Source organism: Nicotiana attenuata, unplaced genomic scaffold, assembly GCF_001879085.1.
Source record: "Nicotiana attenuata strain UT unplaced genomic scaffold, NIATTr2, whole genome shotgun sequence".
In the NCBI taxonomy this organism is placed as follows: Eukaryota; Viridiplantae; Streptophyta; class Magnoliopsida; order Solanales; family Solanaceae; genus Nicotiana; species Nicotiana attenuata.
Genome location: NW_017671015.1, coordinates 17,967 through 45,297, shown reverse-complemented (window position 1 = coordinate 45,297; position 27,331 = coordinate 17,967). Strand labels below are relative to the sequence as shown.

General features: G+C 37.2%; 2 protein-coding genes across 2 annotated transcripts in view; one reads left to right on the top strand and one right to left on the bottom strand.

The window, feature by feature from the left end:
* Window positions 1-518, bottom strand: part of LOC109205247 (PITH domain-containing protein 1) — a 7,881-nt gene extending 7,363 nt beyond the window's left edge. Inside the window, exon 1 of the mRNA XM_019367927.1 lies at window positions 322-518. Coding sequence (XP_019223472.1) covers window positions 322-405 — 84 coding nt within the window. The 5' untranslated portion in view covers window positions 406-518. The remainder of the gene's footprint in view (window positions 1-321) is intronic.
* Window positions 519-17,082: 16,564 nt separating this feature from the next.
* Window positions 17,083-26,166, top strand: LOC109205246. The gene is made up of 3 exons (XM_019367926.1): window positions 17,083-17,470; window positions 22,310-22,468; window positions 25,531-26,166. Exons 1-3 carry the CDS (start codon window positions 17,213-17,215, stop codon window positions 25,885-25,887), a joined length of 774 nt encoding a protein of 257 aa, XP_019223471.1. The 5' UTR covers window positions 17,083-17,212; the 3' UTR covers window positions 25,888-26,166.
* The last annotated feature ends 1,165 nt before the right edge of the window (window positions 26,167-27,331 follow it).

The following is a 27,331-nucleotide window of genomic DNA, read 5'->3' as shown; positions in this document are numbered from 1 at the left end:
GGGTTCTTTATTACAGTAGTAATACTCAATACCTCCCCACCCCCACCCCATTTCCAACCTGGTAACAACCTAAAGGACGGTTGATACTATAACCAAGAAACCCAAAACACTAGCAGTTTTAATTTGTTGTATAAAATAATCAAATTGCAGTTCAATCAAGAATCAACAAATCATTCGACCCCAAGTTGCCAAAATAGTTCGCGTAAGTGGGTTCATCCAGTATTTGATAAATGATATTAATCCAGCAGGAATCTTTATCACTGAAGTCTAATCTACAAGAACACACACACACATAAACTAAAATAACAGAAGGAAGAGAACCTTAGAAAGGTCAATATGCTTGAAGAGAGACCAGTCGGAGGAACAGTTATGGTCGGCGCAATCGTGATCGTGCAGGCAAGCCATCCTTTGAGCGCTATGTATTTCTTTGTGCTTCTCTATTCCCAACTAAAGCTGAGGAATATCAGTTGCCCCGGAGAGCTTCCTTGCTTTTTGTTTCTTTTCTTTTTTTCTTTTTTGTTTGAGTTGGACACTTGGACTTCTTAGGAAAAAAGTTTTTGGCCAAAAAAGTCCCTCAAGTATACTCATAACTCAAGGTTCTCTCTCGGTGCAAGTTAGCCTAACCTGCGCCTACCATGGGTAAAAGAGCTCGTATTCCATCGCAGAAAGCTTTAATGGCGAGAGAATCAGCTGTTTCTCAGAGCAATGCTCAGCGAGGAACCAAGGACAAAACAGTTAGAGAAGAAACACAAAATGAAACGCAATTGAGCCCTAATTTCAATGGAACATTAGCGAAAAGTAACGAGAAGGAGAATCTCAAGCAAATTGAAGCAATTCAACTGTGGAATGAGGTACAAGCCTCTACGAGCAGTGATCAATCTGTGCATGTGAACAATGGAAGGAAATCATGGGTTGATGAAGTAGAAGAGGCGACAAAATTGCAGGGGAGGAAGATCTCAGTATAGGACAACTTCGATATTACAAAAATCTCAAATGCTGGGTACAAATTGGAGTATGTGCAGCCTAAATCTCACGGTGAGTCAACTTTTGGTGAAATTGAACTACATGATATATAAACAGAAGTAGAATATTGGGGGAATGCAGTTATTTGCTACGTCCTAGGGGCTCATCCTCCATTTTCAGTGATACAAGGTTACATGCAAAGGCTATGGGGTAAAATGGGTATTGACATGATTGCAATGTTGAAAAATAGAGTAATTATGGTACGATTTGACACAGTAATGGGTAAGTAGGAGGTCATCGAAGGGGTATCTACCATTTTGATAACAAGCCTTTTATTGTTAAGGCTTGGACACCTGAGCTAGAGTTCACACGAGAGTAATTACTGACAGTACCAATATGGATCAAATTGTCAGGTTTGGATTTCAAATATTAGAGTCCAAGGGGGCTAAGCAAGATAGGAAGTTTGGTGGGTAAACCATTGATGGTAGATCAAAATACAGAGAAAAGGAATGGGCTGAATTTTGGTAGATTACTGGTGGAAGTGGAAATGGATGCTAAACTACCAAATGTGGTGAAGTTCAGGAATGAAAAGGATAGAATAATAGAGCAGAGGGTAGTCTATAATTGGAAACCAACTCTATGTGCCTATTGTGCTAAATATGGGCATGAGGAGGCAGTATATAGACTCAAGAAGAAGGTATCAACAACTGAGAATAATGACAAGCCAAATGGTAAACAAGCTCAAGTGAAAAATGGGAAAAGGCATGAGGATCAGCAGGCTTCCACAATAATAAAGGAAACCCTGCCTAGAACTACATTAGGCAAACCACAGCATGAAGCAAGATACCAGAATACATCAAAGGAAAGTGGGGAGGCATCAGGGTGAAAAACTCCACATAAGGTTGGCAAAAATGTCCCAAAGCAGACTGAGCAGCTGGAAGAATCTAATTCTTTTCAGATTTTTCACAAACAAGAAACAGTAAATCAGATGAACGAAGGAATTGTAGTAGATAAAATGGGTGGAATAACTATTCCTCATAGTGGGAATGGTTAGTTTACTAAACTGGAATATTAGGGGGCTAAATGCCCCTAATAAGCAAAAGGAGGTGAAACTCCTTTGCAATGAGGAAAAAGTAGGCTTGATTGGCCTATTAGAAACTAAAATAAAAAAAGAAAAAAGATGGAGGGAATAGCAGATAAATTGTTCACAGGGTGGCAGTATATTACTAATTTGGACTGTCACTATAATGGGAGAATCTGGGTCACATGGAGGCTAGATTACTATCAGATTGTGTTGAAATACAAGTCAGCTCAGTTGATTACCTGTGAAGTGTTTAGTATCCCACTCCAGTTTTCCTTTGATGTAACATTTGTATATGCTTTTAATACAAAAGAGGAGAGAAGAAGTTTGTGGGAGGACCTAGTCATTCATAGCAGGACATGCAAGAAGCCTTGGTTTGTTGTGGGAAACTTTAACTCAATACTGAGTGCTAAGGATAGAATTGGAGGAAATGAAGTAACTTGGGCTGATGTGGTGGATTCCAAAACTGTGTAATGGAATGTGGTTTGTTGGAACTCCCTGCATAGGGTAACCGTTATACTTGGAGTGACAAACATGATGAGCAAAGAATTTTTTCAAAAATTGATTGGATATTCATGAATGAAGAATGGTTTGACACAATGCCAAATTGTGCAGCTAGATTCTTGCCAGAAGGAATAAGTGATCGTTGCCCGGCCAAAGTGTTTTTAACCATTGAGAGACAGAGAGTCAGAAGAATCTTTCCATTTTTGCAATGTGTGGTCTCAACACCCACAATTCTTGTCTATAGTGAGTGAAGGTTGGAACTATAATATAGAAGGTTGCAAAATATTTGCAATTGTTAGGAAGTTGAAAGCACTAAAGAGGAAGCTAAAAGCCTTGAATTCTCAGGATTTTCATAATATTGTTACTGAAGCAAATGAAAACAGGATAGTACTAAAGCAGGCACAAGTCCAACTTCAAAGGAGCCCATCAAATCTAGAATATCAACAAGCAGAAAGTGGAGCTTACCACAGGTTTAGGAAATCTTCATATTTAGCTGAAATGTATCTACAACAAAGAAGCAAGGCAACATGGATCAAACTGGATGATGACAACACCAGATACTTTTATTCAGTCATCAAGCATCGGAAGCTAAAGCAAGCAACTACACAACTTAGAGACAGCAGTGGCAATTGACAAACTGACCCTGATACTATAGTTGGAATATTTGTTGATTATTATGAAGAACTGCTAGGGAGGAAACCAAATGGTAGGATACATGCAGTTAACGGGATATTAGATAATGGTCCATTGCTATCAGTGAATCAACAATTGGAGATGATGAAGCCATTCAATAAGAAAAAAGTTAAATAGGTTGTGTTTCAAATTGATAGCAATAAGAGCCCTGGTCCTGATGGCTATGGGAGTGGATTCTATAAATCAGCTTGGTCAATAATAGGATGAGATGTTTCTGATGCTGTGTTAGAATTTCTCCAAACTAGGAAGTTGTTGAGGAAAATAAATTCAACCAATATAGCATTGGTTCCTAAGGTGGAAGTACCAAAAAATGCAACTCAATATAAACCCATTGCCTGCTGTAATATCATTTATAAGTGCATCTCCAAAATGATCCGTGATAGATTAAAACCAGTAGTGCACCATATAGTGTCAGCTAGTCAATAAGCTTTTGTTCAGGGTAGGTCTATGATGCACAATGTGCTAATTTTTCATGACATGCTAAGACACTACAACAGGAAAACATCTTCGAGATGCTTAATGAAGATAGATCTTAGGAAAGCCTATGACATGGTGAGTTGGGAATTTTTGGAGGAAGCATTGATAGGTTTTAGGTTCCCTGACAAATTCATACAATGGATTATGGTGTGCGTGACTACCACTATGTTCACAGTAAAGATAAATGGAGAAGGGCATGGCTATTTTGTAGGGTAGAGAGGATTGAGACAAGGAGATCCAATATCTCCTTTGCTATTTATTTTAGTTATAGAATACCTCTCTAGAACTTTGAAGACTATCAGCAGGTTGTCTGATTTTAGATTCTATCCTGTGTGCAAAGAGTTAAAGCTGACACATCTCATCTTCGCAGATGATCTGATGATTTTTGTAAAGGAAATGAGAAATCAGTAAATAGAGTCATGGAAGCATTAGATCACTTCAGCAAAGTCTCAGGACTGATTGCCAATATGAGAAAATCCAGCATGTTTCTAGCTGGAGTAGAAGAAGGAGTAAAGGATATGTTGCTAACAAAAATAGGATTTGCACTGGGCACATTTCCTATCAGGTATTTAGGCTTACCATTATCACCAGGGAAATGGAATAAGATTGATTGCCAAATGCTGATAAGGAAGATCACGCATAGGATAACTGTCACTTATTATAGGCAGTTGTCTTATGCAGGGAGATTACAAATTGTCAATGCAGTGCTTTTTTCTATACAAAGTTTCTAGGGAGCTGTCTTTATTTTACCCCAAAGTGTGCTAAAAGAGGTAGATAAACTATGTAGAGAATATTTGTGGGGGAAGACTGAGGGTCAGAATAAAGTAGCATTGGTTGCATGGAAGAAAGTTTGTTGCCCAAAGAAACTAGGATGATTGAATGTGATAGGATATAAAATATGGAACATAACATCGCTAGGAAAGTTATTGTGGCAATTGGTAATGAACAAAGAGTCCCTCTGGGTGCGATGGGTTCATGGTGTATATATGAAAGCTGATAGTAATATTTGGACACATAGTCCTCCTAAAGATAGTAGTTGGTATTGGAGGAAGTTAAACTCCCTAAAAGGAGAGATGCAAGGATGGTATTCATAAGACAGATACAACCTAACTTCGGGAGGTAGCTACTCTATAACTAAAGGTTATCTTGCCATGATAAAGTAGCAACCACAATTAGAGACATCAGACTTGGTATGGACCGCTGTGGCTCTACCTCGATATAGATTTGTCATATGGTTGGAAATTCAAGGGAGACTACTTACCAAAGACAGGCTAATAGGGATGCAAATCCTTGTGGAAAACATAAACTGCAGCTTGTGCGAAGTAGAGCAGTTGGAAACAAAGGAACATCTATTTGTCGACTATGACTGGATCAAAATAGTTAGACAAGAGATCAACCAGTGCATAGGACAATCAGTACAAGATGGAGACTTCAAGTTGATGCTGGAAATGATTAAAAGAAAGCATTGGAAGTAGTTTAAAAAAGAGGTGATAGCAGCAGTCAATGGAGCAGTGATTTACCACACTTGGAGAGCTCGAAATTTTAAAATTTTTCAAGGCAAAAATGTACATAGATTAAAGGTAGTAATACAAATTAAGAGGGAAATTACAGAGAGAGTAGATCAAATGAGGATGTCAAAGAAAGCTTATAGGTGTAGGAGTTTTATCCAACGTCTATTGTGTAATTAGATTGTGGAGTTGGGGGCCTTGATCTGTGGTCAGATTAAGGTTGCCTTATAAGTATAATTGTTTTGATGTTAATGGTAATTTTACATTGTTACCAGCAAAAAAAAAACTCAAGTTTCATAGTTAAAAGTACTTTGGTGAACAAATATTATCTTGTAGTTTCTAAAAGTGAACAACTTTCATCCAAAACTAACAGGACTCGAAGATCGCGTGTTTCTCACTTGAATTCCTAAGCTATATGTCAAAACATTCTGCTTCACTTTCCAACTTGTTCCTTGCCCATCCTCACTCTCAAAATGATGGAACACGATTCATCGAAATTAGGAGTCCGCCAAACAATATAGAGAACCATATTCTCTATCAGTTTTCACAGTAAATCGGCAATAAATAAAGAAAAGGCGATAGTCACATGGAAAACTCCTTGCTCAAGGGATTAAAAATCATGACCTACCCTAGTAGGATTTCAATTCCACTAAACCAAGAAAACTTCAGATTACAACCTATTGCAATCTAGGAATTAAACTCTTAATCCCTCACTCCTTACAATAACTCTATTGTAATCCCTTTTGTAATAACTCTATTACAAAGCAACAAACCTTGACGGATTCTAGTCAATCTAGGAATTAAACTCTTAATCCCTCACCCCTTACAATAACTCTATTGTAAGCCCTTTGCAATAACTCTATTACAAAGCAACAAACCTTGACTAACTCTAGTCAAGAAACTAAACCAAACAATGGTTTAAATCTATCCTACAAAGACACTTCTCGAAAGTAGTGTAGGACTACAAATAAAGAATAAAATAACAAAGACTCAACAAACCTAAGGACTTAAGATATCTTCAATCTTTGGATCTGGTCCTTGAGGTTGCAGCAACTTTGTTCTTGAGAGAGGTGGTAGTTAACACTTGAGAGAATATGATTTTTTGGATTTACAAGTGTTAGAAAAATGAAATCCCTTGCCTCATGTTGATAATATGCGTGTGTAATGTCATCAAGGATGATGCAATAAGGTGTCCTTTAGTTTGTCCTTAGCAAGCTACAGTTGTGATGCTGTATTGCTACTAGATGGTACGGTGCAGCAGCCTGCCAAATGATACAGTGCAGCAGCTTTTAGAGCTGTAGAGTTGACTGCACGACAACCAGGGGAACTGATCCCTATATGTTCCCTATGATGTTCCCTTATCTGATTTCATTGAGAATTGAACCAGACATCTGCCTAGTTACTCTGCACGCAAGGGAACTAATTGTATCAGATTCCTTATTTGGTTCTCTCTTGAAGTTTGTCAAATCATCAAAATAAGAGACGCATAACTTATCATTTCCCCGTTTTTATGATTACAAACTTAGAATTGATATTTCCCCTGAGATCGATATATCCACATTGTTCCCCCCTGCGAATCAGCCATATTCCCCCTGAGAACCAGACTAAAGGAACTAATCACAACTGGTTCCTCGAGACTATTTGGCAAATCATCAAAATACAAAATGGCATAACTTATCAATTTCCCCTTTTTTTTATGACGACAAACCCATAGTTGGTATCCCCTAAGAATCAGATTCCTTACATATACTGATCACATTTGGTTCCTACCTGATTACTCGAGAACGTTTATCAAAGCATCAAAACATGAAATAGCGTAACTTAGAGCAATTTCCCCCTTTTTGACGATGACAAACCCAAAATTGATGTTCCCCCGAGAACTATATTCCTCACATATTCCCCTGCAGATCAGAGCTATAATTAACATGTTATCAAGAATGTTCCCCTGCGAAGCAGAGCTATCTTTCATACACAACACATCACATCAATTCGATTTTGTTCCTCCCCCTTGTTGACACCTATGTAACTTCTCCCTTTTGGCATCATTGAAAAGAATAACAGAATAAGCACAACCAAAAAGAAGTTCAACAACATTAACTCATGCCACTTGGGCAACACAGCATAAACAATAACAAAAAAACAAGTGAATGTCATTGAACAAAATAGAGTGATTGCCCATAGTGGAGTAATTATAACAAAAGCACAATAGTTTCAACGATATAGAATATGACAATATAAACAATTAAAGTAGTAATGTTATCAAACATAGGCATCAAAAGAAGATAGGAATTCGACGGAATTTGGAAGGAGTGAAAGACATGATCACTGTCAGGAAGAAACGTAAGGGGCTAAGGCCTTGATGAGCATGTACATTTGTTCATTCACAATCCTTTGATCAATGATCATCTTCCCTCTCAGGTCCTCCACCTGTTTCTTCAATCTTTTATTCTCACACTTCAATTGAGCATTCTATTCTGCCAAGGATCCAAATGGACCCGGTTCTCTACCTATCCGAGCAGGTTGAACCATTAATCAGATCACCAAGAATCTCCCCAAGCTTCTCCTTATCAACAACAAACTCAGTCTTATTTTTTACTTCTTCTTCATAAACGTTGGGACTTGGAGGAATAACGAGGTGATTCTATTTTTGGAACTCAACATTTTTTCAGCAATATCAGAGTCAACGCTCTGCCTAACAACACTTTTTGAGACTTCAGAGTCTTCTACCTCTCAAAACCCGATAACTCAATCTTTTGCTTTTGTAAGAAACCAGGTTCCTCACTCACACTACCCTTTTTTTCCGCAAGCGGCTATGTCTCCCTTTTCTTCTTCTCAATCTGTTTACCCTTATCATCTGTTGCATCTTTCTCAGTCGACTTTATTTTCTCCATTTTGATCTTTTTTGAATTCTTTCACACCTGAAGATTTTTTGGCTTCATTCTCTCTTCTATATTCACCACATCAGCAGGTCACGCCACTTCATCATCAATCAACCTACTTTTCATCAATCCTTTTTACTGGATCAGAAGTTCGTTCAAACACAAAGCTCAAAAAAAAGTTATCAGAATTAATGTCCTGAGACGGACTAGAGGGATCATGTCCCCCATTCAGTTCCCCCTTTTTCCAGCACATTCACCAATTACTCCATCATTCAAGGCTTCTACAAACCCAGCAACAATTTTATCCTCACTCTCTAGAATATTTGATCTGCCTCGTTCCATTTTAGTTAAAGTCCCATCAAAATCTACCAAAGACTTCTTGGGGTTTTGATTCAGATAGAGTTAGAATTTTGGAAGAAGACATAGTTGGGTTCACTTCTGATATATTTGGAGAGAAGGATTCTTTTTTGAGACAAGGTTGGTTTTGGTTTTGAAGAAAATAATCGGTTTTGGTTAGGTGTGAAAGAAAGAAATGGTTTTTTTGGGCAATGGTTCAGTTAAAAAAAGGTTTAACATTTTTGACTTCAAAAATTTGGAGAGAGGCAGGAATAAATTAATGACAAAACACTTCAGTAGTTTAAAAAGGCACATAAGTATTAAAGAGACTACTAACCCGAGTCACAGGAACCATGTTCCTTGATAATTTTTGAAAATTTGAGCACAAAGTCCTAGAAATGCAATGTCACGCTTACTTGTTTTGTCCTGAAACTGCCATGTATGTCAACCTGTAACATTATAGATTTGAGTTAAATGTCGCAAAAAAAATAATACTTTTTAGCAGTGTACCTTTCCTTCTTAACATAGCCAATCATCAAGGGACCATATCCTTAGTTAAGCTTGATCAACCCCAACTTCAGACGATTTCTTTCAAAGTGTTTCCTTCTCAGTGCCTCGGTGAAGATGTGTGCTACCTGGTCCTCCGGCTGCCAGAACTTCATACAAATTAGACCCTTTTCAATATTATCCCTCAAAAAGTAATGTCGCACATCGATGTGCTTTGTTCTCTTGTGCTGTATCGGGTTCAAGCCGTAAATACACCAAAGTCTTTAAAATGTTGCTTGATCTATAGTAGTTGAGAACAACAAGAAGCAAGAACCGCGTATTCAGCTTTAGCAGTAGAAAGAGTCGCAAACTTTGTTTCTTTTTACCCCATGAGATCAAGCATGACCCCAAAAAGTGTGCCATTCCAGATGTGCTCTTTCTATCCACCAGATATTCAACATAATCAGTATCAGCATATCTAACCAAGTCAAAACTATCTCCTGAAATATAGACGAGGACCAGGTCGTGCGCTCCCTTAGGATACCTCAAATTTCCTTTGGTAGCCTTCAAGTGAGATTCTTTTGGGCCAGGTTCCAATCACTGTTCTGTCTAAAGACCTAGGGACCAGGTGCCACAATTTGTTCCTCTCAAACTGATGGAGTTCTTCTTGTGTAACAACTATCTAGTTAGCATTTTTCAATTCTTCTTTGTTGATCTTAGGCTCAATTTGAGATAAGAAGGCTGAGAGGTCAAACATGTTCCTTGCCTTAGATCTAGGTTGAATACCAGAGTCTAAGGGTGTGATTACATTTTGAAGGGATATGAATTCTTTTGCTTCTAGTTAGATACTTGAGCTTCAAAATTTGAAGGACCAGGTTCCTCCATATTTGAAACATGATTGACATCAACAGAATTATGACTTCTACTCCTTTGTTGTGCATCAGGAGTACCTAATGCAACATCAACAACCTTATTTTCAGCTTCAGTCGAGGTGATAGAGGGACCGGGTTCCTCTGTGCCTTTGGAGATTATGTTGTATCTCCTTCATCGCTCTGCTTGACTTGACTTATCAAATCAATCTTTCCATTTGTAATATCTATAGCTTCACCATGAGCATTTGTAAATTCTCTATCTTCATCTTCTTTGTTATGTGACCCTTTGCCGCTATTGTTGAGAATAAAATATTTTGCATCCAAAGGCTCTCGGGTAAGTCAACTTGGGTTTATTCCCATTGAGCAGTTCATAGAGAGACTTCTCGAGAAGGGACCCGATCATGCACTTGTTAATCAAGTAGCAGGCAGTGTTGAATGCTTCAACCCATGAACCGGGTCCTCCATAACCAACTTGTTCAGCAAATAAAAACTCGCATGCCCCTATCGTCTGTGCTATAACTCTGCATCAACGTCAATGACACTTAGGAATGTTATATCACCACCATATAGTGAATCAAGGTCTACAACATAGATGTTCTTGAACTTTTTGGCTATCAATACCATTTCACTAGTTTTGGCATTGGTGAAAGTGCAAGATTTGGACAAGAACTTCACTTCATTTATCCTTATCACAGATTTGAGACACACTCAATAAGCTATATTTCAAGCCATTCACATAGTACACATTATCAATTGCATGGGAGAGTGGTTTGCCAATTTTATCAGCACCAAGAATATAGCCCTTATTGCCGTTTCCAAAGGACACACTCCTACCTTGGAAGGCCTAGAGTGAGAGGAAATCATCCATTTTTTCAGTCATATGCTCAGAGCAGCCGCTATCCATATACCAGTTTTTGATTACTACCTCTCACTCCAGCCTGCACACGAAATCACTAGTTAGACTTAGGAACCCAAGAAAGCTTGGGTCCCTTATAATGATAGAACAGGCGAATCAAACTTCTTTTCGCCCATGCAGGTAACATATATTTTCCTCTTAGAGGACCAGTTCCTCAACAATATGCTTCTTTTCAACAAAAACTTTATTTTTCTATAGAGACTGAATTTTATCTTTATAAGAGTCCTTGTAATGACCAGTTTGACCACAGTGAGTACACATCCAATTATCAGCCATAGTTACATACTTGCTTTGGGGATTATAGGAGGCTTTAGCCTTTTGTAACCCGATTCCTTGCCCGTTTTCACCATTACTCTTGTACATAAACGTTATTACATCAGGGGACTGAGTCCATTTAAGTGACTTATCAAGATCATTTTTAACCCTTTTCAGATCCTCCTGAAGTTGTCTATTCTTTTCAAGATCAATAACAAGACTTGTTTTAACTTTCTTAAGCTCACTCTCAAGCTCAAGTTGAGCCTCACTAGCCACTTCTTTACCCTTAGGGGTGTCCATCCATTTTTCATTTGGGTTTTCAACAAGGTATTTTCTCTAGCTATTTCTTCCACTTGTTCCTTTAAGTCTACAATAGAAACTACCATATCATCCCTCTCTTGTTCTATGTCACAAATTTCTTCAATTAAAGCATTTTTCTTATTAATTAAGCTATGATAGACATGAATCAACACATTTTCTAAGGACATCAATATTTTCTTAGAGTAAGTTGTTAAATTTCTTTGAACATCAAGAAAACTTACCTCATCTTCCTCATTGTCCTCGTCTTCATCAGATTTGGCCATGAGTGCAAAGATTGACTCATATTCTGAAGATTCATTGTCAACAACCATCATCAATGTATCACCTTGGTCATCTTCAGCTTCAGATTCATTGGAGAAATCTCCCCAGGCAACCAAGGCTTGCTTCACTATGTTGTCAGCAACGTCTCTTCTTTTGAACTTCCTGTGAGGGACCTGGTTCCTCTTAGGCCTCATTTATTTTTTTGTAAGATTAAGACGTCTAAATCTAAATACACATCTGAATATCAAGATGTGTATTAAGATTAAGACATCTGAATCTGAATACACATTTGAATATTAAGATATGAATACTAAATGATTAAGACTGTTTGAATTTTAACATCTGAATGAATAAACTTTATCTTTATTTGAAAATTAATAAACATAAAATTTAAATAAAATACTAATTAATCTAATATTCTATCAATAAAATATATAATATTTTTTTAAATATGGTAGTTGGTGGTGGTGATGACTAACGGTGGTGCTTGTGAATACCGACTAGAGGCGGTGGTTGGTGGCAAGTTTGGTTGTTGGTTGATGTTTAGGGTAGTAGCCAGTGGTGATTAGTAGTGGTAGCGAGTATGATTGATGATGGTGGTGGTAGTTAATAATGATGTGCATTATCGGTTATGGTTGTTGATGGTGATGGGGTGGTTAGTTGTGGTAGTTGAGGTGGATGAGTGTTGTTTGTGTTTGAGAATGATAGTGGTAGGAGTGATGCAGACGGTGGGTAGTGGTAGTCGATTATGGTGGATGCTATGATTGAGGATGATGATGGTGGTGGTGGTTGAGTATGATGGTGGCGGCGGCGACATAATGGTAGTTAATAATGGTAGGCGGCGGCAACAATTAATAATGGATATGGATGATTGCATCTTAATAAAATTAAGTCTGTGTTATGGATCTTAATCATACAGAGCTATTTAGACCAATTAAGTGGTTGTGAAGTAAAAAAACAAACACACTTAATAATTAAAATTCAGACTTTAAAAACAAACGCACTTAATGTCTGAGATCTGAATTAATAAGATTCAGACCTCCGTTAAGTACAAACAAATGAGGCCTTAGCTGCCTTATCAATGTTGGTTTTGTAATGATCGTGCTTATGAAGATGACAACCTTTAATGAAGTGTCCATGCTTTCCACACTTATGACAACAATCATTTCCTTCAAAATTCCTGTTGGAACTTCCTTTCTTTGGGATCCTACCATTTCTACGAATCAACTTTTGAATTCTTCGAGTGAGATACGTCATGTCGGATTCATCACTATTTAAGTCGATGTGTGCAGCTTTGAGAACTAGGTTCTTCTCCTTCTTGGGCTCTCTTCTTTCAAGATCTTTCTTTCTCTTTATCTCATACGTTTTGAGATTTCAAATGAGTTCATCAATGGTCAGCTTTTGCAGGTCCTTGGCTTTAGTGATAGCATTCACTTTAATTTCCCACAAACCTGGTAAAACACCGAGTATTTCCTGGACCAACTTGTTTCTTGGGATGTCTTCTCCAAGGGAGTGAAGCTCATTGATAACGGAGGTGAAACGTGTGTGCATATCCTGAATAGACTAATCCTCCTTCATCTTGAAAAGCTCTTGCTCAATAGTAAACATATCAATCTTGGACTGCTTAACCCGAGTACTTCCATCATGGGCAGTTTGAAGAGCTTCCCAAATCTCCTTAGCAGACTGACAAGCTAAGATGAGGTTGTATTCATCTGGTTCGATGCCACAAACAAGATTCTTCTTTGCCCTGAAATTCTTCTCAATAGTCTTTCTATCAGCATCGTTATACTCTTTTCTTATTTTTGGGACTGTAATTGTTCCCCCACCAACAGTTTTCATGGAACAAAAAGTCCATCACATATTACATCCCACAACTCTGAGTCCTCCGCCAAGATAAAGTCACGCATTCTTGTTTTCCACCAACCATAGTTTGGCCGTTGAATCTTGGTGGTCTGTACGTTGATTGTCCTTCCTCGAAGTTCACTGGAGCAGCCGTGAGGATCCTTTCTGTCTGTTAACCTTGTAGAAAGAACATGTTCTTATACCAATTGATAGAAACTAGGAGTCCACCAAACAATATAGAGAACCGGGTTCTCTATCAGTTCATACAATAAGCAACAAACTGTAAAACCAAATAGTATAGGGAACCAAGTTCTCTATCTGTTCCCGCAGTAAATCGGCAGCAAATAAAAAACACACTATATTTACGTGGAAAACTCCTTGCTCAAGGGATTAAAAACTACTACCTACCCTAGTAGGATTTAAACTCCACTAAATCGAGCAAACTTCAGATTACAACCTATTGCAATCTAGGAGTTAAACTCTTAATCCCTCGCTCCTTACAATAACTCTATCGTAAGCCCTTTGTAATAATTCTATTACAAAGCAACAAACCTTGACAAACTTTAGTCAAGAAACTAAACCAAACAATGGTTTAAATCTGTCCTACAAAGACACTTCTTGAAAGTAGTGTAGGATTATAAATGAAGAACAAAATAACAAAGACTTAACAAACCTAAGGACTTTAAGATATCTTCAATCTTTGGATCTGGTCCTTGAGGTTGCAACATCTTTGTTCTTGAGAGAGGTGGTGGCTAGCACTTGAGAGAATATGATTTTTTGGATTTGCAAGTGTTAGGAAAATGAAATTTCTTGCCTCATGTTGATAATATGTGTGTGTGTGATGTCATCAAGGATGATGCAATAAAGTGTCCTTTAGTTTGGCCTTAGCAAGCTACAGATGTGCTGCTGTATCGCTGCCAGACGGTACAGTGCAGCAGCGTACCTGACAGTACAATGCAGCAGTTTTAAGAGCTATAGAGTTGACTGCACGACGATAAGGGAAAATGATCCCTATCCGTTCCCTCTGTTGCTCCCTTATCTAATTTCATTGAAAATTGAACCAGACATCTGACTAGTTACTCTGAACGCAAGGGAACTAAGTATATCAGGTTCCTTATCTGGTTCTCTCATGAAGTTTGTCAAATCATTAAAACAAAAGACGCATAACTTATCAGTGATGAATCCTTTTGGCAAGAAAAAAATATTAAATCAATTATAACACTTAAAAGTACTTGATTATTTACAATCATCAAATTCCTACGAGTTCGTCACACGACACACGAAAATCACTCGTTTAGATGATCTCTTTTAGACCTTTATCTTTACCATTTTTCTAGGTTATCATTTTACTTCTACTTGAAGACCATAGACCCAACCACTATAACCTTACCTTGACCGTTACAATATTATTGCAAGTTAATTTTTGTGTACTTGATTTTATTTTAGTATTAGGAGGTCGATGTAGACCTCTAGCATCACTATTGGTGATTTAAGAAAGATTAATAATGGAGTTGTGTCGATGGCGTTTCGACAGAGGTGAGAGTTCATTGTTTGAGACTTTGAGTTTTATCTGGCCCGATTTGAGGCTTGAGGGTAGTTAAAGGGGATGGAGACTAATAGCCTGATTGGCCAAGCTTCTAAAATCATCTTATTTTGAGAAGTACTTTTCTCAAAAGTATTTTTCAAAAAAATACTTTTGGTTAGAAACAATTTGTGTTTGGCTAATTAATTTGAAAAACACTTTTGAGCAGTAATTAGTGTTTGACCAAGCTTTTAAAAATTGCTTTTAAGTGTATTTTTCTCAAAAGTGCTTCTCATAAAAGTGCTTTTGGAGAGAAACTACTTTTTTCTGCTTCTCAAAAACTCTTCTCCTCAAAAACACTTTCTTTCTTTCTAAAAGCTTGGCCAAACACCTCAATTTTTGGAAAAAAATACTTTTGGCCAAAAAAAATACTTTTGGCCCAAAAAAAAAACTTGGCCAAATAGGCTATAATTGTTGGAGGTTCTGAGTGTTGAAAAAACTAGTACTTACAGGAATAATAACCCCATTCTTCAAAGTTTAGGGACAAATTTGAACTATTTAGCATAGTTCAATGACAAATTTGATCCATGTCTCATTGTTAAAAAGGCCCACACAAAGGGAAAGCACTTTCATTAGTTTGTTGAATGAGAAGCAGATATTGATGAAAAAAAGAAAATTGAGTTTAAATTTGGAGCACATGACATAAGCCAAAGATTCAGAAATGAATCTAATAACTAGATTTTGGTTAAATCGTATACTCCTCGTAGTAAGAAAAAGAAAGAATTACAGCCCATGTCACTTGGCCTAATAGCCCAACCGAAAATGGCCCACATTTGAAGCTCTTACTCTATATAGCCCATGTTGTACATAATTTGAAAGAAACTTTTCAGCCTTTAGCCCATTATTAAAGACATACTTTTAGGGTTTTTATTATTTTCTTCTTTCTTCATTCCCTTCTCTCTCTCACCGCCTCTCACTTCTTTCTCTCTAACCCACATAGATCCCTCATCCTCTCTTAACCTAGCCCCCGCTATTCCCCCTCCTTTACCCCCCACACAGTTCTGCCATTAATGGCTCGAAGAAGGCTCGAAGAAAGACTCAGTCGTCCATGGTGGCAAGCAGAAGAACGAAGACGATTTTTGAAAGAAACGTGAAATACACACAGATCTGAAAATAAATAGCTCTCAAACTTGATTTGCACCAACAAAAAACCACTAATTTTGGAGGATTTTGAAGTTTGAAGTTCTGGTAATTTTGGAAGATACTGAAGTTTGAAGTTTGAAGTTCTGGAAAATCATAACTATGTAGCAGGTTGTATCGACACTGTATAATAGTGTATAATTGTGTATATGGATATACAAACACCTCTTATACACTATTATACATGTTTATACAAGTTATACAATATTGTATAATTGTGTATAAATGTGTATATTTTTGTATAATGTTGTATAAATATATATTTTTTCAGTTTGTAAGGATGTATATACATTGTTAGCGTGTAAGAGGTCTCTACAGAAGTTTGACACTTCCTTCTCTTCTTCTTTTTCGTGTATGTGCTATATGAAACAGATTTGTACGCGTTGGAGGAATTCTACAATTCATTTATCAATTTTTTATTTTTCTTTTATCCTGTTGGATTGCTTCAGCAATTGCACATAAAGGTGTTTGAATTTCTTACCTTCAGATAATATGTATTATTCAAGATAGGATTTTTGAGTTGCCTTGTGGCTTATTTGCATTTTTTTATCAAATGCTTAATAATCAAAGGAAATCAAGAGAATGAAAACAACTGGTTGTATAAAGAGAGAGCAATAACAGTAGTTGATTGTGTGAAATAAGCTGTTTTTTCGGGAATTAGCCTATTATTTTTGGGCTATAGATTTGCAATGTGATATCTAGGCTATTATGTTGCAAGTAATGTGTGTGAGTTATACTTATGTGAAATTATCCCTAATAAAAAATCCTTTAAAATTAGATTAAAGAGAAAGCTCTAGAACCGATATAAGTAAGGGTAAATATAGCCTTTTTGATAACGAGAAAAAGGTGATATGGCCACAAATAATAATGAAGGGTAAATTAGGACAATTTCCTAAAGTTTAAGGGCAGATACGACCATTCAATGTAGGAGAAATAAAGAAAATGAAAACAAAAGAAGGAAAAAATCAGGCCAGAAAAAAGTGGAAGGAAAAATCAGGCAGGAGAGAGAGAGAAGCAGCAGCAAAAATTTATTGGGAAAAGAGAGACTGTTCGAATTTGAGAGAGAGAGGGGAGATCAATTTGAGTGCCGGAGAAAATGGAGGTAATAGAGGTAGAAGACAGTGGTGGGTACAGTCTAAAACCAAATCGTTTAGCGAGCGAAGACATACTGTTCTGCATAGATGTGGACAGTGAATCACTCGTGGAAATGAAAGTTTCAACTACAGCGGGTGGGCGACCCTATACGAGGTTGGACGCTATGAAGCAAGCCGTCATTCTCTTCATCAATGCAAAGCTCACTATCAACCCTGATCACCGTTTCGCTTTTGCTGGTCTTGCCAAATCCGCTTTTCTGGTACTTTCCTAATTTCGTTTCTAAATTCACTGTTTTCCTTTTTATTATTCCTGCTTGATAATTGGAATGAAACGGGTCCAAACTAGTTCAGGATTGAGGTTAGTTTTTGTTGTTTGGTGTTTAAGTATTTGGGTACTAAAGAAAATTTGGTTCGAATACTTGGAGAGCTGACTTTTATTAGTTACTGGAACTTTTGGGTAACATTTTTCCTTTTTATTTGGGGGGAGAGGGCATTAAACATTTACTATGTTAACTGCGGATGTGTGTGTATGGTTCTTGAGCTTGTGAATAGATACAATGTTCCTGAAACGGAATAATAGGCGTCTTTTTTCATGAAAAATAGAAACTATTTGTGTGCATTTGAGAGGACTAGAAGGAAAGAAGAATTGCCCCAACTCTATATTTAGTGGTGGAAAAAATAGGAGACATAAATGCCGCAGAAACCATTTATTTTAACTTGAAATTGAATTTGCTTTCCTTAGATATGGTGATAGCATGAAATCAGAAACTTTAAAAAAGGAGGCCTCTTGTTTCCTCTGAGGTGGAATTTGAATAACTTTAGGGCAGATGGTGCGTAGTTTTTATTTCCATTTGCAAGGAATAGAAAGAGAGAAATCAGTTCAACGTTGTGATTGTTGGGGAGATCGACGTCTTAACGTGATTTCCTGAGCTCAGTTGATTTCTGAAGCAATATCTCTGGATCAAGATCTGGATGCTTACCTAGCTCAACGGATCCATTGTTCATGCGGTAGCGTAGTTCAACTGAATAAGGGAAGCCTTTCTATTAGTAAAGTAATGGGAAATCTCCAAAAAGAAAAAGGCCTCAGCTGGTGTGCAGGAATGCGCTTTTGTCTGCCCTTTACTACTAAGGGGTCCCATGGTTCCCATGCCGTTGTTTCCCAGTCCTTTTGTTTTAAGTTTTAGCTCCGACTCAAAGAAATAACTTCTAGAGAGTTTAGTGGATAAGATGGCTGCACTCTAGTTTACACCAAGTGAGGTGTAGCAGTGGGTGGGGAAGTAAAATAACTGTGAATTAGCTACTGGACTTACTTTGTTTGCTCGGGAAATAAATTAACAAAGGAATTAGAGGTGGAGGATGGGCAATTCATTCGTTGTTTAATGTTTTAACCCCTCCAGATTTGAATGAAAATGAGGAGTCAGCGTTATTTACTTCCCTCCCATTCAACAAAATATAAGAGAAGGTTATGTACTGTTACCACGGGAAGTAAATCAATGACTCCCCGATAGCATTCTCAATAGTGGAATGATATTGAATTAGCTAATTCTAGAGTTTTGCAATTAACTCTATTCAATAATCTAAAGAACAATACGCATAATCTAAATAAAGATATGTGTTGGGTGAAATTAACATAATAAACGGTATATGGAACTGAATACATTAACAATATTCAAACAACGAATAAAAACGGAACTAACCCTGAATTCCGTTCAATCGTACAATGCATGTATCAAAACACAGAACGTTGGAATTAGAATAAAAAGTCAATCAAGTTTGTCAAAGAGTCAGGAAATCTTAACAAGGAATCAAATTACCTTGTTTAGATCACTACTTCATAAAATTAAAAAAAGATCCTGTGAAGATCAAGAGTTCAAAAAAGAACAAAAGATAGGGCTTTTTCCTCTCTCGGTTACCATCTAAGTGTCAACCAATTTAATGAAAAAATGAGTCTAAGGGTCTATTTGTATTGGGTTCCAAATTAGGCAATTGACAAAAAACCAAACAAAACCACCTGCTGGGGCATAGTCCAGTGCATTGCGTGGCTTTGAGTTAATGGGCCACTTGTTCCGACTTTAGATTTCATTGCAGGGCGCTAGGCTTGACTCTTGAGCCTGAACTTCGTTTCTAGCAACTCCTTGAGTCCAAATTGCCTCCATATGCTCTTTCAATGATGTCACAAGCACATTGAAGTACCTATGAGATATTTTCAAGTCTTTTAGCTCACCTTCAGTAAAAAGCACTTAATTGTAATTTGTAGACCAACTAGCTTCTCTTAAAGTTCCTTAGCATGTGACCTTGTCATAGGATACCGGGGTGACTTCTTAGTAGCTATGCGGCGTGTTGGTGAGCTCTTGGGGCATTATCACTCACTACCAGTGTTGTGAATAGCGTGAAGCGAGGAAAAGCGACAACCCGCATTTCGCTTAAAGCAAGAAGCGAGAAGCGAAGCACTCGCTTTTTTGAAGTGAAGCGGAATTTAAAAAAGATATTAAAATAAGAGGAGGGGTAGTATACCATTCTGTTAAAAACTAGGCAGCATAAAAACAATGAAAGAAGAACTGGGCAACATTTCAGCGAAGAGGAGAAGACTTAGAAAGAAGAACCGAAGGTAAAAAAAAAAAATTCGCCAGCATTTCGCTGCTATTTGGACGCTGAAACAGTGAAAGAAAAGAAGAAGAAGAAGAAATCATCACATACCTGTTGCTGCTGCTGCTGAATCTCTGTTGAAGTTGAAAAGGGACCCTAGTCGCTGTTGCTGCTGGTCGTGTTTTAATAAAAGAATACTGAACACCCTTCTTTTTTAATTAAATAGGCTGGCAGCTGTTTGAAACAAAGAAGTGCACGCTTCGCTCGATTCGCTTCGCTTTGCTTCGTCGCTTCTCGCTTTTTAGTGGGAAGCGCACGCTTTTGTCTACCTGAGTCGCTTCATATAGCAGAAGCGGGTAAGGGGTCGCTTCGCTTCGCTTCTCGCTTTAAGCGAGGAAGCGAGCGCTTTTCACAACCCTGCTCACTACCTTGGCCTTCTAGTTGCTCTATTTCCCTAAGCAGGGCATAATGTTTATTTATCCCTAGACTATTTGACTGTAATTCATCTAAACCTCAAACTAAAGTAAAGAGTTCTGTTAACGTGTTCAGTAAATGCTAGTAATCGATCCTAATGCTCTCTCACAACATTTGTCATTTTCTGGTTATTAAGTGAGATTATAGAAATCTTCCCAAAGCTTTAAGTTTGATAGATCAGAATAGGAATGCTGACAAATTTTCTCAGGAACTCGCTATGCAATTATTGGTTTATTTTATAGTTTTGTTGAGGTGCAGGCCTCATATACAAAAGTTCCAAATATAGAGAATGTTCATTGATAAGTGGTTGAAAAGTTGGAAGATATGATATAAGATGTGAACAAGTTTTCTGCAATAGCAATTATAAATATATACGAACATATCCTTTTCTTTTGTTTTTGGTAATGATGGTGTTCGGGTGAGCTTGCGCTCACCTCAACTATTTCACTTGGTACCTGCTGCCTCCCACGAATACTGTAACAGATAACTCTTCCACCCAAGTAGCATCGCCTAGCATATAATCTTCTGGGAACTATAGTCTTGCATGGTTTTCACCCATTTCATTTACTCCTAGGTCACACGTGGGTAAGTATAAATCCTTATAAGTGTAACTTTTGCTTAAATCCTTGTGAAAGGAAAGTATCATTGGGGACACTATGTCCTCAGTCATCCTTATTAACAGTACGTATATCTTTGTAGTATGTGGCTCCTTATTGAAACCGATCACTCGTATAATTTCAGGAAAATTTTACAAGGAAATAGACTGTAAGTAAGACACGAGTGGGAATTGAGATAATAGAAGCAAGACCTCATTGAAATGCTTATTGTTTGTTTCCAGTTTGCTTATGTGGCCCCACTGATTTTCCTTTGCTTTTCTTTTACGAGTAATTTGATGTTGATAGATCACTCAGTTTTGCCTATTCCTTGTATGTCTGAGATTTTTCGAGAGTCAAATTAACCAATTCTGGATTGAAACTGGACATTTTAGCTCATTTTCATAGATAATGATGATGTGCACTTCAAAATGTGTCAAAACAGCCATTGAGACTCTCAAAAAATATATTGTGTCACATAAAGGACTTGATGGATCTACTTCAATATTTTAATTTAGATAGTTTTTTTCTTCAATACTATTTGATACTATGTCAATCAGTCAATTAGCTATGCACAATCCAAATCCAGCTGGCGTCGGCTATTTGTATCCTTTGTATCTATTCCACTCTACTTATTCAGTATTGGATCCATCAAAGTTAGACTAATTTTATGCTGACTGTAACCTACTGCATCCCACCCCATTTATTCGGGTTTGGCGTTGGCCATGCTTTGCACTTAAGTGAGTTAATTCAGAGGGAGATCCGAGATGTGAACTTTATGGGTTCGGGATGACACTGATCATTTGAGTTATTGGGTTCGAAATTTAATATTTATACATATTTAGTAGATTTCGTGACACATACATAGGAGTTATTGGGTTCAGCCGAACCTGTAGCTTTAGTGGTACATCCACCCTCTGCTTTTGATACTTCAAAAAAGAATCTCTCTTTATAATCTTATCCTGCATGTCGAGTGTTCCTTTAGCAGTCAACTGTGCGTGCTTTATAATATCAAGATGAAACTGAAGTAGTGGTTGATTGTTTGCTGCTGTGTATGTTTTTGATTCTACATTGACCTTAGAAATATTTGTTTGTTGGGAATACTTACCAGTTAAGTGGCAGGTATACTTGTTTGATTCTACTATGAGAATTGTCCAAGAATGTGCTGAATTCTAGAATTTTGCGTTTGTGCATTTCATTCAAAAATGTCTTGTCTCCTATTTAGGCATAGTTTTTTAAAAAGCATTGGGAATATGGCGAATTGGTAGGGCCAAGAGTGTACTTGATTTTTTTACATGGTGCAAATTCAAGTCAAATTTTTTTCCGCTTCGCTTAGTTGTTCTTTCATCACCATGTCTCCTTCATGATACTTCTATCTAGCAGTTGCTATATATAATCACAACTTCATTGGAACTAAACGATCTCCAAAATTTTCTATTTGTGAAGCTCCAGAAAGAGTTCAGCAGTGACATTGAGATGGCCAATTCTGCTCTTCGGGGTCTCACAGTAAATTCATCTTGTGGTCACGCTGATCTTACTCAACTATTTCGGCTCGCTTCCCATGAAGCAAAGAAATCACGTGCTCAAAATCGGATACTCCGGGTGGTAAGTTTTTCCATGTTATAACACAAATGTTTTGTTGCCTTTCATTTTCTCTGCTGGGTAACCAATTTTCATGCTAAAACACAAATGTATTTTGTAGGCTCCCATTTTTTCACTGTAACATATCCTTAATAGTGACTTTGAATGGTTAAAACGTCAACCGAATTTTTGCTTTATAGTCTCTTCCTGAATTTCTGCTGGTGCATGCTTAACTGGGCTTATGCTACATATGAGACTACCTTAAAAGAGAGCAGTTTCTTTGAAGCCAGATACTCACTCTATCCTTCTCCTTTTATGAAAGCCACATTTCAAAACTAAAAATGTAGCTGGCGCATACGACTGCTTCGTCAAATATCATCAATTCATGCATGGAACAGAAAATAAACTGCTTGATTGTAACACCGTAGAGATATATCACTTGAATGCGATTTTTCATCTAGCTATTCTCTAGCTTATTCTCTGTCAAGTAACCATATATATAATTTTTTTCGAGTGTAGATGGGGCAAAAAGTTCCAGATTAGCTTGTCTTGGTGCCACTAATTTGTCCATTTTATTCATTAACTCCAGTCATTGCTTTCTACCAAAACATTCTTATATTTGAAAGAACTCTAGCAGTGAACATCTTATTGCTTTTGGGTTGTTGACGAGTCAAGAGCGACCGGCTGCTGATATTTCTGGGATTTATTGGAATCTGGAGTCAAAAGGTAAAACCAAAGAAAAAGAGAAGCCTCCCGGTTTGTAAGCTTATCCATCAAACTGTACAGTCAAGGTTGATGACATGGCATTTTCTTCTCTTTGGCTCAACCTTTGGGATGACCATTAATGTGGTACTTCACAAAGCAAAGAGGAAGGGGAGAGTTGAGTTCTGAAATGTGTTGAAAGCCGGAATCATGCATAAAAAGTTAAAAAGTGAGAAATAGAGAACCTTCCGGAGTCCGGTCTATATGGCTTTAGCAGGCTGTTTTTCAACCTCGGCTGAATATATCATTGTGTGCTTCAGAAATCTGTTTAGATTTTGATTGGTGGAGAGACAGGAAAAGGCTAGGACAACACAGTAGTTTTGCTTATGAGATGGCACTCTTGGTGGACCTGTCTCCTTTCTTGGACAGCAGATGTAAGGATGTGAGATATTCTATAGAATTATCTGGGCCACTTCACTTTATACATGTCAGCCCTCGACATTGTTTTACTGGTCATTTGCTTAATTAGTAATTAGTAGGGGTGTCAAATAGGTGGGTTGGGCCGAATTTGGCTACTTAAAACAGGTTAAGTCACTGCACGAGTCATGACTCAACCCAACCAAAGTTTGCTTGGATCTTTGGGCTAAAAATTGGGCCACAAACCAACCCCAGTTCAAACTCATTTTTTCATTTGCTTGTTTGTTTTTTAATAATTTGTTTAACTCCAAATCAAACGAGAAGCAACTTTTCTTTTCTTCAAAGAAGTGTGTGAAAGTGTAGAGAAAGAAATATACCTAACAGGACCGAACCAACCAAAAATTTTATGCTATTTTTTGGTTGCCCAAATTGACCCATCTATGAATTTATTTTCAACCTAGACGGGTTGGAAGGGTTACACTTATATGTGCGAAATTTGACGTAATAAGTAATGGTCTAGGAGTTACCGCGCCCACGCAAAATGGAAGTTCATGTAAGCCTCATGGATTAAGATAGAAGTTCTATGTTTCTTACATAGAGTTGGATCAGGGAACATGTATATGTTATCCAGGAATAGTTGAGAAAAGCTGTAGAAGTGTCAAAATAGGCTGCATGTGCCCTTTTGGTTAAATAAAATGGGATAGAACTTAATTGTAAAAAAAAAAAAAGGAAAATGGTATGTGTTAAAACTCTCTTTTAGGCAGCAGATAGTCAAACTAAAGAGAAAAGGGACAATTGATTTGGGGCAGAGGAAGTGCCATTCATGAGGTGGTATAGGAGTTGCCACTTGTTGTCAACTCGTCCAGGTGATTACAGTGCTCAAGTATTCTTTCTAGAAATTACTTTCTACTTTGGACTTTGGATACGAGACTTCTATTGATTACTTTCCATCTAGTACCTTCCTTATAAATACATCTAATTACAACTTTTCAACTTACTATTATTATTGTTGTTATATTATATGACTTTTTATTTTCTTAAACAAAACTATTTTACAAATCATCCTTACTGCATAGCAACCTTATAAATGCTTTCCCTTGATCTCCCTCTGACAGGTAAGGCTTTGACATGAATCCCTGCTTTCATTATTGTTTTGGGGGACATCATTTACCTTTAGCTTCTTGTCTCACATGTCTCTTGTACACAGGAGTAACCCTTCTTTGTTCATATGAAACGAAAAAAAACCAAGAGGAGGTGAAGTGAAGGAAGTCACATGATATAAATAGATATTTATTGTTCTTGTTTTCGCTTTTTCTCTCTTTACTTGTTTCCAAAATGAAGGGGTTATAGGATGTTAGCATCATTTCACTAGATTCAGCTTACTATATAGAAGTTGTTCCCCCCCTTTTTCAACGTAAGAGATCCATTCTTTATTGTAATGAAAGAGTATATCATGAAATGAACTGGAACAATAATCTTAACTATTTTCACTTGATTAATCATTTATATGGATTTTGTATGGTTCCTTTGCAAGTTGCCAATCTCAAATGAAGTTGGCATCTCAAAAAAGTGCTGCTTCAAGTACATAGAGATGCCCCTTTGCACCTACGCTATCCTGCTGCAAACATTGTGCACTGTGATGGCCTCATGCTAGTACTTATCAGGATATTATAATTTTAGCGATTTCAAGTAACTCTGCCTAGTTCAAACAAAATATAAAAAAGGGAAAAAGTAAACCAGCCTAGTGAGGTGACAGAATATCCGACAGTACATTAAAGTTGAGAACGAGATGCCTCTGTGGGTCTTCTGAACCTTAGTTGATTGTTAATATGCTCTCACTATGCTCTATGGGAGTGCTTGCTATATCCGTCTTTTAGAGTTTAAAATGATATTTGCCTTCTGAGTAGCTATTTAGATGTGCATTTCACGGGAAGCATCTCATTCATGCTTCTCTTCAATATATGCAGATACTCCTATATTGTAGGTCGTCAATACCACCACAGCATCAATGGCCTGCTACTCAAAAGCTTTTCACTTTGGATGTAGTTTACCTTCACGACAAGCCTGGACCTGACAACTGTCCTCAGAAGGTGTATGATGCCCTCGTGGAGGCCCTTGAACTTGTCAGCGAATATGAGGCTTACATATTTGAGAGTGGTCAGGGGCTTACTCGTGTCCTCTTCCGTCATATCTGCACACTTCTATCCCATCCTCAGCAACGTTGTTGTCAAGATGACATTGACATACCCAAGTCCCTTGCAAAGAAGTCACCTGTGGCTGATCCGGCACCAGTTGATGAAAATGCTGTTGTTTCCAGCCAATAATACAGGACACAAACATTTGAATGATCAGACATTCGGGGAGCTGCTGCTTATTATCCATCTTGTTTTCCTATCTAGAATGTAGCCTCCATTTGTTGATAACACTTTAAAGTTAATTTTAGAGGTTTTAATGGATTGTATAAACGTATCACTGTATCAGGAATTCTAAGCAGTATCTGCTTCCCTCTTTTGCCTTTTGCATTTGATGTGTACGTACATGTATATCTCGGGTGAGAGGCGGAGCAGGATTTTAAGTTAATGGGTTCGGAATTTTGTTCCTTCTATGGGTTCTAAATTAATAATTTGTACGTATTTAATGAACTTTTAATGACAATCACATAATTTGGACCAAAGCTACTGGGCTCTGCCAAACTCGCGTCTGAAGCTCTAGCTCCGCCCCAGCAGTTGGGATATCCTACCAGAGATGTTTATTTAGCATTCTAGGTTCTTAGCAAAACATTATTTGCTTGATAATCTTGAAACTAAGGCATTAACTGAAATTTCCTCATTCCAGAATGATAAGAAGAAGCATTCAAGATAAAACTAACTGATAACATGTCTGAAGTGTAACGCGTATAAGTATAGAAAATTGAAATAATCCATTCATTGGTCAAGCAATTTTTTGAATATCAAACATAGAAAAAGAATTGTGATTGGGCCTTATCATCAGCCTATGACAAAGTCATCTCTTTTTGGAAAGATTCAATCAGTCGCATTTCCATCTATGCTGCCACTCTCCTGAAATCATCTTCATTTCCTTAGTTTCAAATTAACTTTCAAACCATCATTTATTTGATTTGGTGAGTCATAGAGCCCGTTTGGATTAGCTGATTTGAAGTAGCTGAAAAGCACTTTTAAGTGGTGAAACGAAGTACTGAAATTGATAATAAGTTATTGCAGTATTTGATACAAAGTGTTGATAAGCTCTTTTTCTATTAAAATAACTTAAATAACCTTAGAACTGTTTACACTTATAAGGGCGTAGTTTCTTCAAAATTTTAGATTCCAGATCGATTCAAATATAAAATATTCTATTTGTCGTTTTATTTTAAATACAACTGTGCTTAGATAAGATAGTTTTTATGATAAATATAATTTATTTTATGATAAGCATACAATCATAAGTTATAAGTATTAATTAATAAATTGACAAAAGTTTCTCAGTAATCATAAGTTATAAGTATTAATTAATAAATTGACAAAAGTTTCTCAGTAAAAAATAAACCTAAATAGGACAAAATATTTGAAGAAGAAACAACACTTAGAAAGCAATACACCAAAAATTTGATATGTTCGCATTTATTACATATAGTTCAAAGATACACAATCACATAGATATAAATATGTAAAGGAATAGAGAATTTGCTTATCTTATAGCCAATGAGAATTGCAGACTTGAAGAGGCGGGGGGTTTAGGTTGAAAAAAATACTTGAGGCAGTGAGTATA

Excerpts from the sequence above, each read along its gene's own strand:
- LOC109205246 (XM_019367926.1), top strand. The coding sequence starts at position 17,213 with ATGGAGGTAATAGAGGTAGAAGACAGTGGTGGGTACAGTCTAAAACCA. Across the intron at positions 17,471-22,309 it reads TTGCCAAATCCGCTTTTCTG|CTCCAGAAAGAGTTCAGCAG; the intron begins GTACTTTCCTAA and ends CTATTTGTGAAG. Across the intron at positions 22,469-25,530 it reads AAAATCGGATACTCCGGGTG|ATACTCCTATATTGTAGGTC; the intron begins GTAAGTTTTTCC and ends CAATATATGCAG.